At 46.4% G+C, this 19,633-nt stretch overlaps 1 protein-coding gene across 1 annotated transcript in view; it reads right to left on the minus strand.

Annotated features, from left to right (window-relative positions):
- Positions 1–19,378, minus strand: part of LOC147634120 (fanconi anemia group D2 protein) — a 111,980-nt gene extending 92,602 nt beyond the window's left edge. Inside the window, 5 exon segments of the mRNA XM_086805234.1 lie at positions 4,392–4,523; positions 4,640–4,852; positions 4,962–5,219; positions 5,369–5,825; positions 19,030–19,378. Coding sequence (XP_086661360.1) covers positions 4,392–4,523; positions 4,640–4,852; positions 4,962–5,219; positions 5,369–5,825; positions 19,030–19,301 — 1,332 coding nt within the window. The 5' untranslated portion in view covers positions 19,302–19,378.
- Positions 19,379–19,633: the final 255 nt, after the last annotated feature.

The raw sequence follows: 19,633 nt of genomic DNA on the forward strand, positions 1-19,633 counted from the left end.
TGAAGTTTGCTTTTAATGCTTAAGAACACTGGAGCAAACTGTTGTGGAGGGGAGATGTCAACGCCCACTTGGCAACCAAGGTATCTGGTAGAGCATCCTCTCTCACTCCAAGTAAAACCAACATCTCTACGCCAATCTGCAAGAGGAGAATCACTGATCCAAAAACCAACTGACTTATGCCAATTGATAGTAGCTCCTGCTGCCAAACAAAAGGCCTCCAAGGCTGTCCGGAAAGCACATAAACAAGCATGTGAAGCCTCAAGGAACAACTCCGTATCATCTGCTAACTGAGAGTCCAAAAACTCTTCCTCCGTGCATAAAGGCAGCCTGAGACCCACAACACCAGTGGCAGCATGAAGAAATCTGCTCATAGCCTCAGCTACAATGAGGTACAGTAAATGGGCGAGGGGACAGCCCTGCCTCACTGAACGGGAAATCCGAAAACGCTCACCATGCCCCCCACAAGCTAAAATAGTGCTATGAGCCTCCCTGTATAGGCAGGACAACCCTCTGATCCAGTTTTGGGAAAACCCCATGTGTGCCATTGTGCCCTCTAAAAAATCCCAATCCACTATGTCATAAGCTTTTTTCAAAATCAAGCAAAAGAATGGCAAGAGGATGCTGACTAGACTTTGCCCACTCGACAGCTTCCCAGAAAGAAAAGATGTTATCAAATATACTCCTTCCTTGGAGGAACCCATTCTGTGTATCATGGATAGTCCTTTGGAGAATCGACTGCAACCTTATACTCAAGGCTTTAGCTAGGATTTTATATACAGATCCAAGGAGGGTGATGGGCCTCCATTGCTTGATGTCAGTCTTGTCCCCACTCTTGGGGATAAGGTGAATCAACCCCTCCGTGAGGTATGGCGGCATCATACCCGACAACCACATTTCCTGAAGGGCAACAATGATAGCATCTCCAATATGATCCCAAAAAAGAATAAAGAAGCCAAGAGAAAGACCATCATCCCTTGGGCATGAACCACTAGAAAGAGCATGCAGTGCGTGAAGGAATTCATCCTTCGAGAAAGGGGCATCCAGGGAAGAACACATAGCATCTCTAATGAGCCCAACATGCACTCCCAAACTTTTTGTCGTGCCACATCTCTCTGAGGAGAGGGCACCTCTGCAGTCAACAAAGACCGATAAAAATCTAAAGCAATACCCCTCACCTTATCAGGCTCAATCTGAACCTCACCCTGTGAATCTTGCAAGTACCTCACCGAATCCTTGCTACGGGAAGGCATGTGTGCTGAAAAAAACTCTTTGTTGCATCTGCCACCCATCTGAGTGCAAAAAGCCTCGTTCGCACATGAAACGCGAACTCTGCCCTCCTGTCCATGGCCAACTGCAGCTCTGCCCTAACCGTGGTCAAGAGGTCTGTAATCCAAGACGCATGTGGATGCTTTTCATGTTCCCTCTGAAGAGCAGCAATCCTATGCCTAATAGCTCTCTCCTTGTCCAGAGCCTCCTTCTTCTTGGACAAGGCAGTGCTATGATAATGATGGCTGGTCCTCAAGAGCTAGTGCAATATTATGAGACGAGGATCAGGACCGTCACAAGATCTCCATATCTCTCTGATCTCAAGGGAGATGTCAGCATCTAGATAAAGAGAGTCAAGGATACGCACACGAGGAGAGGTCGAGAGAGCCCCAGGCTCCTTGAGACACAAAACGACGGGGCAATGATCGGATTTGGTGGTGCCAGGCATAATAGCAATGGTGCCTCTTCTGTCCAAGGACCAATCATCCACATAAAACCTATCTAGACGTGCAAAGATGCTCTCATCCCCACTCTTGCGGTTATGCCAAGAGAAAGATAAGGAATTTGGCCTTCTTTGGAAGTCATCCATAGTCCAGCAATCCTTGCCAAAAAAGGAAAGCGTGAACCTCTCCCATGAGGTTCGCTTCAAAGGGTGTAAACCCCCTCTGCGTCCACCCTTCTTGTCAGAAGGTTGCTCAACCATAGTAAAATCTCCTCCCACTACCCAATGATCAACCTCGGGAATGACATTTGTAATGCTGTCCCAAAAGGCCACCCTTTCACCTCTCACATTAGGTGCATAGATATTCAAGATTCCCAATTTTTGACCCTCATGCATGATCAAGATCCACTGCGCTCTAGCTGGGATGATAACACCGTGCCCAATAACATGAGGCATAACAGATGTTGCCACTGAAATGCAAACACCCCCTCTAGTCCCAACTGCCGAGGACCAAAAGGTGTGGCCAGAAAGCATCTTACCAATTTTGCCACACTGAGATCTATCCAATTTGTGTTCCTGCAACAAAAGTACATCCATAGACCCTCCTGTAACAGCAGGGTGAAGCTGGTCCTTCAAAAGGCGCTTCCTACCACGGGTGGGAAGCTCTCCAAGGCCCTAAATATTCCATGAGGCGATTCTCATGGAAGAGAAGAGGGTTTGACCCCCAATCTAAGAAGACGATGGGCAGCCTGAGAATGCCTCTCATAATGCTGGAGGACGGGAAAATCCACGGGGCAAAGTCCACTGACATGCCCTTGTCCGAGGCCATGCACAATACGTGCATATGTACGAGAAACCTGTTCGCCCTGCGGGGCATCAAGGGCAATGGCATCATGCTAAAAATCCTGCAATACATGATCCCGACTGTGCTGAACATCCTGCATATCGCCCCCTTCAAGTAGAGAGGACTCAACAAAATCGTCCTGATTTGAGATATCATCTCTCTGCAAAGATGCATCAGCTGACACATCCCTCTAACCAAAAACATCATCTATCTGTACATGATCCGAGGAGGCCTTTGCATCAATTGCACCAAGGGGGCGGGCGTGAGAGATAGCTCGCCACACCTGGCGGACTGAAGGATGGAAAGGAACCAAGGGAGGTGGCGAGAAGAGCAAAGTGATGATTGACCATCCGATCCATATAAGACAGCATTTGCGATGGAATGGGGAACCTACGCTCATCGTGTCATGCCATTCGGCTTGACCAACACTCTCGCCAACTTCCAACACTTGATGTGTACAGCCTTCAAGGATCTCCTTCGCAAGATCTTGGAGATAGTCATTGATGACTCGTGTGTACACTCGGAGTGGAAGGAGCATCTTAACTCATCCTCAGCTAGTCTTTGACGAGGATAGTCTTTGAGAGATACAGACTCTACCGCATCTCGTTGAGCCCACTCAAATGTCGATTCTGGGTTGAAAACACGATGTCATCATTGGACACATTGTCTCCAAGAACAGCATCTCCGCAGATGAAAAAAAGATCCATGTGATCTTGGATTTACAACCACCCATCAACTACAAGGGAGTGTCGAGATTCATGGGACATGTAGGGTATTATAGAAGATTTATCTTCTTGTATGCCATATATGCAAGAACTTTGTATAAGTTGTTGATTGTCTTTGAATGTATGTGCGAATGTCAATGGGCATATGAAAAACTGAAGAAGGCATTAGCAAGCGCATCCATCCTAAGATCCCCCAACTCGGATCTAATTTTCCATGTGCATATCGATGCTTCAGCATTTGCTATCGAATGCTTGTTAGCATAGCCAAGGGAGCACAACATGGACTTCCCTATGACCTTTGCTGACTGTCAACTCAACGGTGTTGGACGCAATTACACAACCACTGAGAGAGAGGGGTTACCCATAGTATATGTTGTAAAGAAGTATAGGCATTACCTCCTAGCTATGAATAAGCCTTGCACCACACAAGATGCATCACCATATGGTTGCTCATTCTTTTGGGGTTCGATTTTACCATCACCGTCTGAAAGGGATCTGTGAATGTCCATGCTAACCACCTTTCTTGGATTCCAAACAGAGAAGCCCCTCTAGGAATGGAAGATGATCTTCCCGATGCTCCATTTTTCCACATTGACCACGTACTAGAGTGGAGTGAGGACATCGCCCACTTCTTGGGGGGGTGGGGAAAGGGGGAGTTGCTCTTAAACGCAGAATGAAGAGCACACATGAGCAGCCAAGAATTGGCAGAAGCGGTTGACTATGACAAGAGAGGGTGGCCAAAAAGGGAAGCAAGGCAGAAAGAAAATTAAAGCAAGAGGCTAGGACAAAGGCAAAGAGGTCGAAAGAGAAAAAAGAGATGAGGGGCAGCTCACGCAAAGGCGAGCATAGGCGTTGGGCCGCCGCAGGGGTGGGGCAGGCTATTCTCAAACGCCAAACGAAGAGCACGCGCTAGCAAGAGAGGGCAGAAGCAGTGAGGGTGACCAAAAGGGAAGCAAGGCAGAACCAGAAGAAAAACAGGCTGGAAGGCGGAACAAAACAAATCCGGAACTCTCTAGTTTGTCCAGCCACTATGGATCTTCTCAAGGTGACTCTAGAATTGAAGAAGTACTTATGAAGGAGAAATTCATCATATATGTCGAAGTAGAATGAATACCTCTTGTCTGTGATAAGCATCTGTAAACTCTTCAAAAATAAGTACATAAACTTGGGACCCCAATCGCCTGGCAGCAAACTCCTTGCAAGATAACAATCCATGGCTCATGGACAGAAGGGGCTGAAAGTAATCCTAGCAGATACCAACCAAGCACTGAGATCAGCAACCTACAATAGTTGAATGGAAAATATATCTGCCTTCATAGACTACAAGGCACGTGCACATCAAATCTCTATGCACCCACTTACTTGCAACAATGCTACTCTTCCACGTATACATTGATTAAGCAGGTTCTTTCCAAAGAGCCCTACGATAGCTTTTCTTTTCAATATAGATTCAGCAGGCTTTTTGTAGGGCCCTCCATTTGCATAGATGATCAAAAGCAGCCAGAAGTCAATCACTTTGTGCTCCTGAACCTGGTCAAGACCTTTGATTTCCTTAAGGATTGCTTCACTCATAACCTGCCCAAATAAGTAGCAAGAACACTTGGTTAGACTCTGCATATCACTTCAGATGGTGCTTCTAGCCAGCACTAGCAACAAACACAAGCGTTTGAGAATCCTTCCCCACATTTTGGAACCGCAGGCCTGATCGGATTGCCTCCAGCACAAGAGATTCGCAATTTGTCAAGATTGCTTTGCCCTTCAACTTCTTGTCATGCCTTTCTGCCTTGGTGGCAACAACAGCAGTAAAGTGCAGATTCTCTCGAAGCTGATGTACAATCCTCTTCACATTTGCTGCAGTTGCCGATTGCAACAAAAACCTGACCACAAGAGGCAGATCCTCTGCATCTGCTGATCTCAGACTTGCTATTGCCAGTGACACAACCTGACAGAAAAAGAAGAAGGAATCAGGTTCATAGCTACTACCTGGAATTTATTTTTGATGTAGAACTGACATAAGCTGCATGGTCCACTCTTGCATTCATGGTTGAGCTCATTAACAATAGCAGATTATGGCATTTTCCATGTAGATACCTGGTCCAAAAGGCCCTCTTCCAGGTTGAGGTTTGAAAGAGCATCTAAGACAGGAGCAATCAGCTGGGATTCGCCTTGTAACATTTGCTCTAGTGTACTCACAACAAGCTCGTGAGCATTATCCGACACAATTTCTGGGATCAAAGTAATGATTTCCTTTTGTAATCCCATTGGACAGATTGATAGTACTTCCATCAACTTACTTGTTACATTCTCACCGTCTACTAGATAATCTAGCCATCTGAACTGGCTCAAGATGAGCCTTGGTATACTGTCCTTAAGACTCAGGAGAAAACCTGAGGAACAGCTTTCAGCATCTGTACAATACTCTGGCAGTTTCTCCAGAAAGATGTTTGCAACTCGAGTTTGGATGGTTGCAATGGACAACAGCAGCCGTGCAAGACTATCTATTCCCCCTATACTTTCTTGCCCACTGCCTGCAAATGAAGTCAACAACCTGCTCCAAAGTAGTGTAATCAGTGCAAATGGTATTTCTGGGCTTACTCACTTGAGCAACTGACTCCATCTATTTATCATGAAATTTTTAAGCCAACCTAGTAAAAAGCAAGCCTCATTTGGGACCCATCAACTAGTGCAAGTGCAAGCCACTGCACACGGGGTGTGTGTGTGTGTGTGTGTGTGTGTGTGTGTGTGTGTGTGTGTGTGTGTGTGTGTGCGCGCGCGCGCGCGCGTGTGTATTTTTACTAAAAAGTGTGTGTGTGTGTGTGTGTGTGTGTGTGTGTGTGTGTGCATGCGCATTTTGTATATACACCCATACATACAAACATACCTTTTAGAATATATCAATAACAAACAACTCTATCAACAAAATTGAAGAAAACAAAGAATCAATGCTTATAGATTCAGAGGATTTTGACAAAGCGCAATAACAAAGAACTCTTTCAACAAAATCAAATAAAACAAAGAGTAAATATAAAAGTTTTGCAAAGAATACAAGGACATAATAAAACTTCGATGTTCAACTAATCAAGTAACTACGAAAACAAGAAACTAGAATTAACAAATCAAGAAACTAGATTAAAATGAAATGAAACAAAATGAGATGATAGCGAAAGAGAAAAGGAAAGAAAGTTATATTAACATCTACAAAATGTCAGAATACGCAGCGGAGATGATGACCAGATCTGGGAACACAAGAGCAAAAAACGCATGCAGAAAAACAGCACAAGAGAGAGAGAGAGATGTAGGCGTGTAACTCTGCTCTGATATACACAAGAAGATCCCGAATATGATACAATGAGTGGTATGGGGGTGGGGGCCTATTTATATGCCCCCACATGTGCAGTCGGCCTGCTGAAAAAGGCTCCACCACTGCATCTACAGTCGGCCAGCAGGATGCAGCCAGTCAGCCAGCTCTGAGGGTCCACGATTGCATCAAGTACAGTCGGCCAGCTCCAGTACACACATCTGATGTAGTCGGCCAGCAAATGGATCCTCTTGCCAACTCAGGGCTGCCTCCCAAGCCACAGAAAAATGGGAAAAATAGGGGGAAAATGCGGGGAGTGAGGAAAAATGATAAAACACCTGATAAGGGCGGGCACACCCCAACAAAGGCCCTGGTGTATAAATCTAGACAGGAGATGACTTCTAACACCCCCTCTCAGCTCCTGGCTGTGAAACCTACCACAGGGAGCTGGGGTGCCGCTTGAGCAAATCCTGAGATAGCGACTTCGTGAAGAGGTCCACAGTACAGTCCTCCGTCGAACAGAACTCTAGCAAGATGTCATCAGCAACAACGATCTCTTCACGAACAAAGTGCCTCTGGATGGCCATGTGTTCCTCCAGTGGAAGCCCAAACCTGCTATGCAACCTCTGCATCCTCACCACCTCACAAACAACATCACAAACAGCCCGGTACTCTGCCTCTGTTCTCGACAACGCAAAAGATGACTGTCTCCAACTGCTCCATAAAACTACTCCTGGGCATGAAGTAGATCTCCTCGTGTCCGGATCTCCTCCCCAAACTGAGTCACTCCAACCGTGGAGTCAGACTCCATCAATCAATTCCCCTCCTGTGTACAAGAGTCCATGATCCTTCACATGCCGCAAAAACCACAGGAAACGCAATCCTGCCTCCCAAAGAGTCATCCGCAACCATGAGCTCAACCGCCTCATCAGGAAGCTCCCGTCCAATCTGGTGTCCATCAACCAGATCAATGAACCATACAGCTTCTGAGTCAAAGAGGCATCACACTGCTCACAAGGATCAACACCTGTTACGGTGCAAAAACAAGTCCTAGAAACCTGATGAAACCTGTCAACCACCCCCTCTGAATCCGAAACCACAAAGCCCGGAGAAAACACCTCCTTCTGCAAGTAATCACCTGCCACTTGCCTGGCTTTCCGAAAGGTCCCCATGGAAAGAACATCCTCATCTACTGGAGGTTCTTTGTCCCGAATACTACGAGACATCAGAGCATAAGTGACCTATTCAGCTTCCTCTGATTGACGAACACAAGAACTACCAACATCAGTACTCGAAAGTTCCTACCAACTGCTGCCATCTTCTGGCAAGCTATCCACCACCTGGTCTCAGAAAGCCCGCACCTGCAGCGTATCCACACTTAAGTGGCCATTACCAAACTGCCACTCATCACAAACCTGAGGACCTGGAAGAGAGAGTGCTGAAAGCTTGTAAACTCCATTCTCCACTCCGCCTTCCCAAACCACTTGGCCTGTTGCTTTGTACCGGAGAGCAACAAAATGCTCATCAAACTCCACCCGTACGCCAGTCTTGCAAACCTGATGCACTGACAACAGATGAAAACCAAGTGCCGGAACATACAACACCTGGGAAGATTGCTTCCCCCCTTTGCCATCGGGAACTATCTCCATCCTACCCTCACTGTGAACTGGGATAGTGGACGTATCCCCAGTAAGAATATGACCAGAAAGCCTGCAGAGATCCTGTAAACCGGAACGGGAAGGAGTCATGTGCCTGGAAGCACCACTATCGAGAATCCACTCCCGAGTATCGCGGGGAGTCCTCCAATCTCCTCCCTGCCTGAAGAAAATGAAACAATGGTGTCCATCACCTCCAGGTGCACAAAAGCCGGAGTCTTCATGATTGCTACTGAGGAATCTTCACCCTTCTCGGTCTTCCGCTTGGGACACTACCTCCAATAGTGGCCTTTCTCGCCACAATCATTACAGGTCCTCTCTGCCTTCAGTTTCTCGCGGTCAGCGTCGGACTTCTTCTCAAAAGACTTCTCCGATGAACGGACCCTGGCGTTGACACGATCCCACATCTGTGTCTGAGCCTCCCGTTCCTTTCGGGTTGACGGTAACTCCCCTTCCTCTACTTCCGGCCGTGGAACACCAACAACGACAAAATCTGCGAGGTCGTAAGACTCCAGAACAGATTCCATCATAACCTTCCATATGCCGTAGTTACTCCCGTCCAACTGATGGTCCACCGGGAACGTGGGGAGTGTCGGGATCTTCACATGTCTCTCCGCCATCTCAAACAGATCTACCATTGCGGGGATGTACTGTGAAAAGGGTGGGTGGGTGGGAACAAAGAAGAACTAAAACCTGCAAGTGGCTGTCCAGCAAATCAGCCCGCCTTCCTCTTGCACCTTCTCTTCCCGATCAGCCCAAAACAGTCCACCAATCAGCCACACAACAGTCTCCCTCTTGCTCACACAAATCCCAAGACCTATCTAGAGCCTAGGGATCTGATACCATGTCAGAATACGCAGCGGAGATGATGACCAGATCTGAGAACACAAGAGCAAAAAACGCATGCAGAAAAACAGCACAAGAGAGAGAGAGAGATGTAGGCGTGTAACTCTGCTCTGTTATACACAAGAAGATCCCGAATATGATACAATGAGTGGTATGGGGGTGGGGGCCTATTTATATGCCCCCACATGTGCAATCGGCCTGCTGAAAAATTCTCCACGACTGCATCTACAGTCGACCAACAGCATGCAACCAGTCGGCCAGCTCTGAGGGTCCACGATTGCATCAAGTACAGTCGGCCAGCTCTAGTACACACATCTGATGTAGTCGGCCAACAAATGGATCCTCCTGCCAACTCAGGGCTGCCTCCCAAGCCACAAAAAAATGGGAAAAATAGGGGAAAAATGCGGGGAGTGCGGAAAAATGATAAAACACCTGATAAGGGCGGTCACACCCACAACAAAGGCCCTGGTGTATAAATCTAGACAGGAGATGACTTCTAACACAAAAGACCTCAATGGTCTATGAGACCAAATGTAGTACGAAGTCTCCATGATGAAAAAAGTGTTCTCGAGCAAAGCTGGAGCTCTCCCCCCTGCACGCCTAGCATCCCCTCACCGTCGCCTTCCCCCCTGCACTTTCTTCCGCCTGCTACCCTTCTGCCTACAGCCTTTGCACCCGAGGTCGGATGTGGGATGTCGATGGGGTGTGTGAAAATATACCCAAAAAGGGTATTTAACCCAGCCCAAAAAGGGCCACCTTTTTCTTTTATATTATTTATCTGCTGGCAGACCAACACCCTGCCCTCATATAAATATGAGGCGCCTCCTAAACCTCACCACAAACTGACGATTTCTGCTTGGCTGGTCGCTTATCAGCATTCTTCTCTTGCTGGATTGATCACCCACTTCAGGACAGCCCTTCAGCGTGCTTCTGTACCGGCTGCTGATGTTGGAACAGGCCGCCTACAAATAGGTGGAACCCTTCCCTGTTGGTGCTGAACTGGACGTGTTCATCTACAGTGTTTCTTCTGCATTTTATCACAGTTTGCTGCTGCTGGTCCATGGTGCATACATCGGCGTTTTTCACCACAGCTGACTTGTGCGTTTTTCCATCAGCAGCCATCAGGACATCAGCACTTACATCTCAGCCCTACATCAGGGATACATCAGCGCCTACTTGTCAGCCCTACATCAGGGATACATCAGCGCCTACTTCTCAGCCCTACATCAGGCATATATCGGCGCTCACATCAGGCTTACTTTGGGATTGTCATCTGCGTTTTTGGGACAGCAGCCTTCTCTGCTTGTTCGGAGTCTCACATAGAGCTCCTGTACTGGACTTCATCTTTTATATACATATTACCATTGCATACTGTGTGATTTGCTCTGATCTTTCGTATATTTGGTCCTTTGGTCTCTTTTGCCCTCACATGGTATCAGAGCAATCGTGAGCAAAGGGATTGAAGACCTCGAGAGTACACAGCATGGATGGCCTACCCTCGATTCCGGAGGATCCGCCTTTCATACCAGATATTGACTCTCCTTATTCTGATATAGATCACACGGAGGATGGGACTCCTTATTCACTGGAGAGCCCTGTTCGAGGTCTTTCATTGGGAGTCGACCAGCCTACTTTTACCCACTCACCCTCTACACCCTTGGCATTTTTTTTATTCTTCTCCGAGCTCATCAGCCGTTACTTCCAAAGGAGGATACATGCCCACAGCCAGTGTGCCAGTATTGGACCCAAGTATTCAGCCTCAACTAGAGAGCTCGGCTTCTCATTCTAGCCGACAAACTGGACTTCGGTATGGGACTTTTTCTCAAGGACACGTACCTCGGAGATCCATCATCATTCCTGTCGGTGACCGCGTCAGGTTCATATGTGCCTTTTAGTACGTATGTTCCTAACTCTACCTGGGTATTTTCTTCTATAGCACAGGTTCAACAAACGATACCATCAACTACCCTCCATCCCTAGCATTTTGTGAACCCAAACAGAGGAGGGCCTAGGAGTATAATTCACTCGCCTACTTCACGTGTTCAAGGAGGTAACACTGTTTTCTCCTCTGGTTCACTTTTTGTTCCTACTCCTAATGTGTTATGGAATACTGCCCATATTTAAACAAAACCCTCCCTCCCAATGTTGACATGCAATCATCACTGCCCGCACCTCCTTTGGGTCATGCATATGGGTTCTACCCATCCCAATTATCTTTCAACACTATGCCCTCTGGCATAGCGGTATCACCTAGCATTCCAGGGTATCAGGTGGTTTACCAACCCATCTCTGGCACTAGTGTTTTTCCCAATTATGTGCCCTCTCCAGGGTTTGTCCCTCAACCAAGTATTCCACCTATGCTGAGTACCCAAAACTTTATTCCATCTTATGGAACACCCTCAATAGGTCCTTCACCTATGCCTGGTCCTGGTGGACTGTTTGGTTTCCCTCCTCAACACTCACTCTGGATATGGACACCGGCCTTCCTGGACTCCCCCACCATCTTCCTTTCATGTTTCTATGTCCAGAAATGCTTTCACAGAAAAGACTCGTTTTAACAGGTCTAATTATACAACCTAGGCTAATCTTATGGAACAAGTTTTCACTTCCCAAGGTTCCTGGAACCTAGTAAAGGGATTTGAACCAAAACCCCACCCTTCCCTAGTACCTCCTGAAGTCATCAGCCACCATTGGGAAGCTAGAAATTCCACTGCTATAGTGGAGCTCATGCAAGGCCTTTTGTCCGAGTTTCATTCACAACTCCAGTAGTTCCCCTATGTCTCTGACATATGGGCACACCTTGCAGAGAGATATGCCGCACATGATCGTACGCATCACATTGATCTTGAGCATCAAATTCAAATTTTCTCTATCAAAGAAGGGGATGACCTAACCGTCAAAGTTCCTGAATATCGGCGCCTTAACGCCAAGTTTGCCACCACTGGTTCTGCCAAGTCCCAAGAAGATCAGGTTATCACTTTACTAAACAAGTTGCCACCTAGCTTCTTTACTTTTGTCACACAGACCATTAGTTTAGAACCTATGCCTAACCTATATGAGTGTGAGTGCCAACTCTTGCGCTTCGCTCGATTGCATGACCAATTTCATCCCAAGAAGTCATCCTCTTCCTCCACTCAAGAGGGGGCCCTTGTGTCCAATACCACCTCTACTCAAAAAGGACAGCAAGGGAAAGGGAACAGCAACTTGGGAAATCAAGGCAAACCTCCGGGCAACAATACTGATTCCAAAAATCCTACCTCAACATCCATTCCCCACAAGCAAAATATTCCCAAAAAGAATAGATTTTGCACTTATTGCCAAATGCTTGGACATGTTGATGATGAGTGTGTTTTTAAAGCCAAGGAAAATAGAGACAACACCTCCAACCCCACTACCTCCACCTGCCAAAACAACCAAGGTGGTAGCAATGCTCCAAATTGGAGATCCAAAGGGGGTAGCAATCCACCACCTACTCTGCCAAGCTCCCCTCCAAGGACCCAGCAACAAGGAAATGGTTCTACTTGGCCGCGTTCCTCCCAGTGGCGAGCCAATAGTCGGGTTGCTCAAGCCCCACCTTCCCAGTCAATTTCTTTCACCACTCCTGAAGAGATGTCTGACTGGTCTTCCCTTACACCTCATCCCGGCCCCATTGGCCAATATTGCTCAAGTCACATTTAAGGTTGATTATAGCCACTACTCCAAAAAGAAGAAGAAACAAAGGCCTAAACACGGCCATCCGCGGGGGAAAGCCTCTGCCTTCGTTCAAATCTGTCAATTACCTGACAATCCTTGTGTGCCCATCATTGAGGCCCATCCAACTCTTCCCCGCGGCCATCCTGTCACTTGGGTAGTTGACAGTGGAGCTACTCACCATATGGCACGCAATGCTAACATTTTCATCTCTCAGTTTCCCGTTAAGGGAGAAGTTCGATGTGGCAACAACACAATGATGCCCATAAATCCATTGGCACTGTCTTATTTGACACCAACACTGGTCCCAACAACCAAGCTACCTTGGACAATGTCTATCTTGTCCCTAAATTGCCTCAACCTTCTTTCTGTACCCCAGCTGACCCAACTCGATCGTGGTGTTTACTTCAACAAACGAGTTGTCGAGGTAATTGATAAAACTATCGGTCTTGTGGTTGCCAGAGGTCAAGCTCAAAAGGATGGTTTGTACTGGATGTCTACTTTTCTAACTAAGCCATCTTCAGCTAGTTGAGAGTTTCATTGGGTTCAAGCCTATGTGACCCAAGCTCCCTCCGACATTGAACGACTATGGCACTTTCGCTATGGTCATCTACCCTCAGCCACACTCTCTGAGATATCTCGAGACAAGTTAGTTGAAGGTATACCCAGCCTCAAACTGACAAAGGATGTCTGTCAACCCTGTCAAATGGGTAAGCAACATCGCTCCCCATTCCCACAATATGCTACTCATCGTGCTTCGGGAATCCTCAGGTTGATTCATTTCGACTTGAGTGGCCAATCCCCAACCCCTTCCTTGAATGGATCTCGCTAATACATGTTGATTGCTGATGATTATTCAAGGTACATGTGGGTATATTTCCTAAAGCATAAATCTGACGCTTTCCAATATTTTTCCACCTGGGCTCAGTTAGTCACTAATCAAATGGGCGTCTCAATTGGGATTGCTCGTAGTGACAATGGTGGTGAATTTATCTCCCATCAATTTACTAAGTTCTTACAAGATCAGGGACCCTTTCCCTCGCTGATATCAACAAACCATGCGTGATTATCGCATGCTTCTCCTTGATATCCCTTTGGACAATCCTTGTCGGTCCACCAGACTCGCTCCTCGTGCCTCATTCGCCTCTGTCTTTTCCGCAGACTATGTGGCACATGATGAGCCAATATCGTGGAAAGATGCTATTAAAATTCCACCTTGGAAACAGGCTATGGAACTAGAACTCGAAAGCATTGACTGTAATGGCACGTGGTCCCTTGTGGATCGCCCTCGTCATAAGAAGGTCATTGGAACCAAATGGATCTTCCGCACCAAATTTCAAGCCAATGGTACCTTGGACAAATGCAAAGCCCGACTAGTTGTGCACAGCTTTCACCAAAAAGAAGGCATTGATTTCAACGAGACCTTTGCACCCACTGCTCGAATGACCACAATCCATCCTTGGCATGGAGGTGATCCAACATCCTGATGGTATTTTCGTGTCTCAACAGAAGTATTGTCTCCAACTCATTACTTCCTACTTTCCTGATGGTGCTATCCCAATGGCTACTCCATTGGATCCCACCGTTAAATTGTCAAAGGAAGTGGACTCACCTCCACATGAAGAGCGAGCCTACTGACAAGTGGTTGGGAAACTTATTCGGCTCAAAAATTCTCGTCCTAATATCTCCTATTGCACATCCATTTTAAGTCAGTATTTCAATGCTCCTAAGGGGCCACATTGGAGTTCAGCAATGAGGTTTGTTCACTATCTAGCAGGTACCTATTTGTATGGACTTCACTACAATCGTGGGATCACCCTGCGTGGTTACACGTACTCCGACTGGGCTGGTGATCTCGATTCCCGACGCGTTCTCATGGTGGTTATTTGTTCTCCCTCGGATCTGCCCCTTTCTCTTGGTCTAGAAAAAAGCAAGACACCATTGTCCGTTCATCAGCAGAAGCCGAATACCGAGCCCTCTATGACGCCACCACTAGGCTATGTATCTTCATCAACTTCTTTCCGACATGCACGTCCCCATTGACACCGCCTCTATCATCTTTGTCGACAGTCAGAGTGCGCTTGCCCTTGCTGGCAACCCTATTTTTTCTAACCGTACCAAGCATGTGGGTGTCCATTTTCATTTTACCAGGGAACAAGTTGAGCTTGGTACCATCCGACTCCAATACATTTTCAAGGCAGACAATCATGCAAACTGTAACATGCGTTGCAGAAGCGTGTTCATGATTAACGCTAAGCAAAGAAGATAACGCTAATCCTATGTTTAGCAAAGACACAAAAGAGAAGGAGAGAGAGACCTAATCTACTGTATATTGCAAAACGAAGTTGACATAACCTCTTCAAATAGTACCAATCCTTGTCTTCATGTTGCAAAAGGAGCAATACCTCCTCTTTGGACATTCTTGGACGGGGTGTGACTGGCATATAGCACACCACAGCCCCTTATTGGCCTCTTCTTGTGTCTTCAATTCCTCAATCTCCCTTCTAAGTTGGAACAAGGTACTTTCCTCACTTGAAGATTTCTGGCTCACTTTGAGTGTCTCCAGCGCCCACTTCAGCTGAGCCACGAGATCATCCAGTGGCGTCACCCGTTAGATGTACAAAGCCCACATCACACTCACGCATGAGTCGTGCATTTTCTAGTTGGGAGGCTAGCTCCTAGAATTCCAACAAGGTAGTTGGTGGGAGGCGACTCTCTCAAATCTTTTGTTGGGTGATTTTGGGCAAGACGTGTCATCCACTAATGCACCATGAAGTCGCCAGGGTACGCCGGTGGGCAAGCTACCGGAACTGTGGTCCGTGTCATAAGTTTTGACACCCTCTCCCTTAGTAGCAGTTACAACTTCCCTAACTCTTGGAGAATGAGGTCCTCATAATTACCAAGATGGAAGGTGCGGAGGAAGGTGTTCTTTAGGGCTAAGTCCACAAAGTTGTCAGTTGGAAACGGACTGAACCACTTATCTGCAGAGCGTTGTAGAGTGGACGGAAAGAGTACCAAGAAGGCATCCTCCCGCTCAAGGCCTGGACTCTTGCATATAGAGATGAACCACCGAATGTGGTCATCTACATCTTCAACGGAGGATCCTTTGAAGGTTGGAAGCATCGTGGAAAGGGGTTCCACGCTAGGAAGATTGGCTGGACCAAGAGGGTTGGCTTGGCCTCTATAACATGCAACGGAAGTATTCGTAATTGAGGATCCTGTCACACAAATGCTCACACCGTCTTCTGTATCCTGAGTTTCGCGAGATTAGCAATCCCCTTTAAGACTTAGAATCTCCTATCTCTATGTTGGAGTGTCGGTTTGATGCCTTCAATGCCGGTCCGTGCACCTCTCATGTATCCGTTGGTGGTGTGCCTCCGCTTCTGGATAGTCCACCGAATGCTCCGCGATGGTTCCTATAGGACTGACCCACTATGGCAACGTTACAGCATGGCGGTGTGACGTTGTTACGGCGTGATGCCCAGAGATGGTCCGGCCCAATGCAATGTGGGCACCCTTGGTGGCTACAAACACAGTAGATAAAGAGATGACCTAACCTACTAATGTATTCATATGCATGACTTATTTACAATGGAATAAAAATACTCAATGGTAGCACAACTCCTAAGCTCTCAATAATTCAATGATGAATGAATGATAGCCCTCTATTTTTTGTGACTTTTGGGCTAGAGTTGGCTGGCCAACCCTAATGTAGGGTGTTCACACCATAATAATAATAATGTTGTCCACACTTGGCTCCTCATTGGGCACTTGGACAAGAATAGAATGAATTGGAACAAATGCCTCGACCACGCACTCAACCTCTGAGTTGGCTAATGGATAGAATGTGCGCGTGACACGCTTCACCAAATGCTTTCCCTTCTACTTAGCCTTAACCTCTCTTGCATAAAAGAGTTGAGATCTTAAGAGACAATAGTTAGCTAGAAACACATCTTTAAGCATCATCATAAAGAAGAGACTTCATCCCTTCTTTGTTCACAAGCTTTGCCAGAATTCTAAGCTTTTGCATGATTGAGTCAAAATATTGCAAGTGGCCAAGAAGTAATGCCAGCAATAATCTCCTAGGTGGTATCAAGGGCTAGATGTATCAAGAAGATCAAGGGCACCCACATCTATGACACTCAGTGCATTTGTACCATTTGGGGAGATATTATTCATACCCTTATGGCCACTTGGGCCCGTATACGAGGAGGGACCTTCTAGTAGATCAATGCAAGCAAAGCGCGTTTTCTTCGTAAGGGAATGGGATCATGGGATCTTCTCTTCGACACCCCCCGAAATCTCTTGGCATTACCGCGTCCCTAACTGGCTGCAATTACCTTACACTTTGTGATGAGGATTTTCGACTTCTAGCCATGGTTTTGTATTGATTCTTTCATACTTAATAGAAGTCTCTTTCTTGCAAAAAAAGAAATATCGCACGTTTGTTAGAAGATAAAGGTGCCTCATGGAAAGACACCTAATATGTTGATGCCATTAGAGATTCCAAATCATCCTTTTGAGATCACCATGGACTTTGTTAGAAGATAAAGGTGCCTCATGGAAAGACACCTAATATGTTGATGCCATTAGAGATTCCAAATCATCCTTTTGAGATCAGCATGGACTTTGTGCCGTGTTTTCCACCTAGCATGGGTAATAGAAATACCAAAGAGCAAGGCTTGTCATATGAGCATTTGAAAAATGGGAACAACCCTAACATTGTACAATTCATAATTTGTTTTGAACGGGATCAACCCCCCTACTTGTATTACATATCTCAGTCACACTCATCATCATCGAGCAATCCTCCATAGTCTCAATTAACCTAGTGAAACCCTCCAAGCCTTCAAAGAATGTGGCAAAGGGTATCTTGACGTCGCACCTCTGTAGGTAGTATCGAATATATCCCTTCCTAAAGCACATGAAAAGCATGTAATGTACCCGAATAATTTTTTTGGCTAAGCAAGAGCCACTCTATCAATGCTTTGTAATGGGAAGGATATGCCAACATGAAAGAGAATCACACGAACATCATCGTGTCCGGATCTTATTGCAAGAATTGTTGGGCTTCCTTGACTTCTTCCTTTTGTAGCCAAAGGATTTTTATGGCTTCCTTCTATAGAAGCATTCTTTTCTCTTTTCCCCCCGACTAGCCTCAGACCCAAGACCACCATTTGTCACCGTCCATAGGAGCTTTTTATCTGCTCGTAGGCGACGCCGCCAAGGAAGCACCTTGTGGGGTTTTGAACCCAAGACCTCTTGGCCCTAGGCAAACACCTTCACCACTTGGGCTATCACCTCATTGGCTCTATAGAAGCATTCTTCCTGTGTCTAGCTGACCTTTCTCTCTAGATCTTGGCCATTTAATCTTCCCGCACTTTCATTTCAATTATAGCTTGCTTCCCACAGTTAAAACCCTCTTCTCAAATATATCACTCGGCTTTCTCATATTTTTGCCAAAATTATTCCAGCAGCTGCCTCTGTTGGGCAACATAATCAGCAACGGAGGTAGCATCTGCAGTGAGGGAAGTAATGGATTCAAGAGGGAAAGGAAGAGAAAAAAAAAAAGTCTTGCGAGAAGAAAGAAAGAAAAATCTAAGTCATTTGGCCTACACGTGGCCTGTTGGAATGGAAGTTATAGAGGAGAAACACCAGCTGCAGGAAAAGGACCAAAACAATAGAAGGAAACGGCTAAAATTCCCAAAACATGCCGTTTTGGAAATGGAAAATGCTTAAGGTTCTTATGCTTCGCAGGCCTTCAACGTATGGAGAAGTGTATCATAATGGATAATCTCAAATTTAATTTTAAAAAACACTGAAGAAACCTATCCCATTGAATAACTTGAAAACACGAACTGTTGAAATCTAGGTAGAAGTCCGGGAATTAGCTAGAAAATACTTACCCTAAGCAAGAAAACAGCCATTGACTGGTAAACACCCTACACGATTAGCTAGTAAGCCCAAAGCCTAATCCGTTAGCTGCTAAACCCTGACATAATACGGGCAATTAACAATAAGCCTACCCTGACGAAACCCTAATTCGACAGTGTAGATGTTTTTTTGTGCTTCGCAGCTTTAAACGTGACTTCTGGCAGAAAAGGGAAAACCCTAATCAGCGAGGAATGATATCGGAGAAAGATAACCTGAGCAGAATAAGCAGAATGATAGCAAGACCTAACCGAGCCCTCAACCTGACCTCTATCCCTTTACACTAAACCATCGCAGACGATTTCAACAGAATGGTGGCAAGAAACTCTAACCTGCGAAGGTTGGCGTCGCCGGAAATAAAGTCCTGCAGGCCGGCAATGAAGCTCTCGAGCAGGGCGGAGTCGGCTTTGAGGCGGTGCTCAAGCTTGTGCAGGAAGACGAGGGCATCGCAAGCGGGGAGGACTAGACCTTCACGGCACAGGGTGCAGCCGCACTCGGCCAGCAGAGACAGGAAGGCTGCGGTAGGGCTGGGGGCCTGCGGGGTTAAGCTATTGTGAGGCCTTCGAAGAGACGAAGGCCGTGAGGCAGGGGTGGAGGACGCCATAGCTGTGGAAGCTCCAGATTCTTCTTGTGTGTAGATGATGATCACAACATCATCAACAACTGTATTTCTCCCGCCATTTTCAAAATTGTTTTTACACATGCTTGCTAAAGTTCTAAGCTATTTTAGTTAAAGCCCTTTTCACATTGTCCAATGAACTCACGAGTTCATAAGTTTTAGTTGTTGAGACCGTTTTCCTATGGCCCAATTAACTCTCATTCAAGAAGCACTCAAGGAAAGGTAAAAACCATACAAGGATACTACAAGGGTACTACTCTCATCGCGCTACCTAAGAATATTGCATGACATGTTTCCAATTGAAACTTGACTCATGC

Source organism: Cibotium barometz, chromosome 11 (assembly GCF_041138505.1).
Source record: "Cibotium barometz isolate CiBa-2024 chromosome 11, ASM4113850v1, whole genome shotgun sequence".
Classification (NCBI taxonomy): domain Eukaryota; kingdom Viridiplantae; phylum Streptophyta; class Polypodiopsida; order Cyatheales; family Cibotiaceae; genus Cibotium; species Cibotium barometz.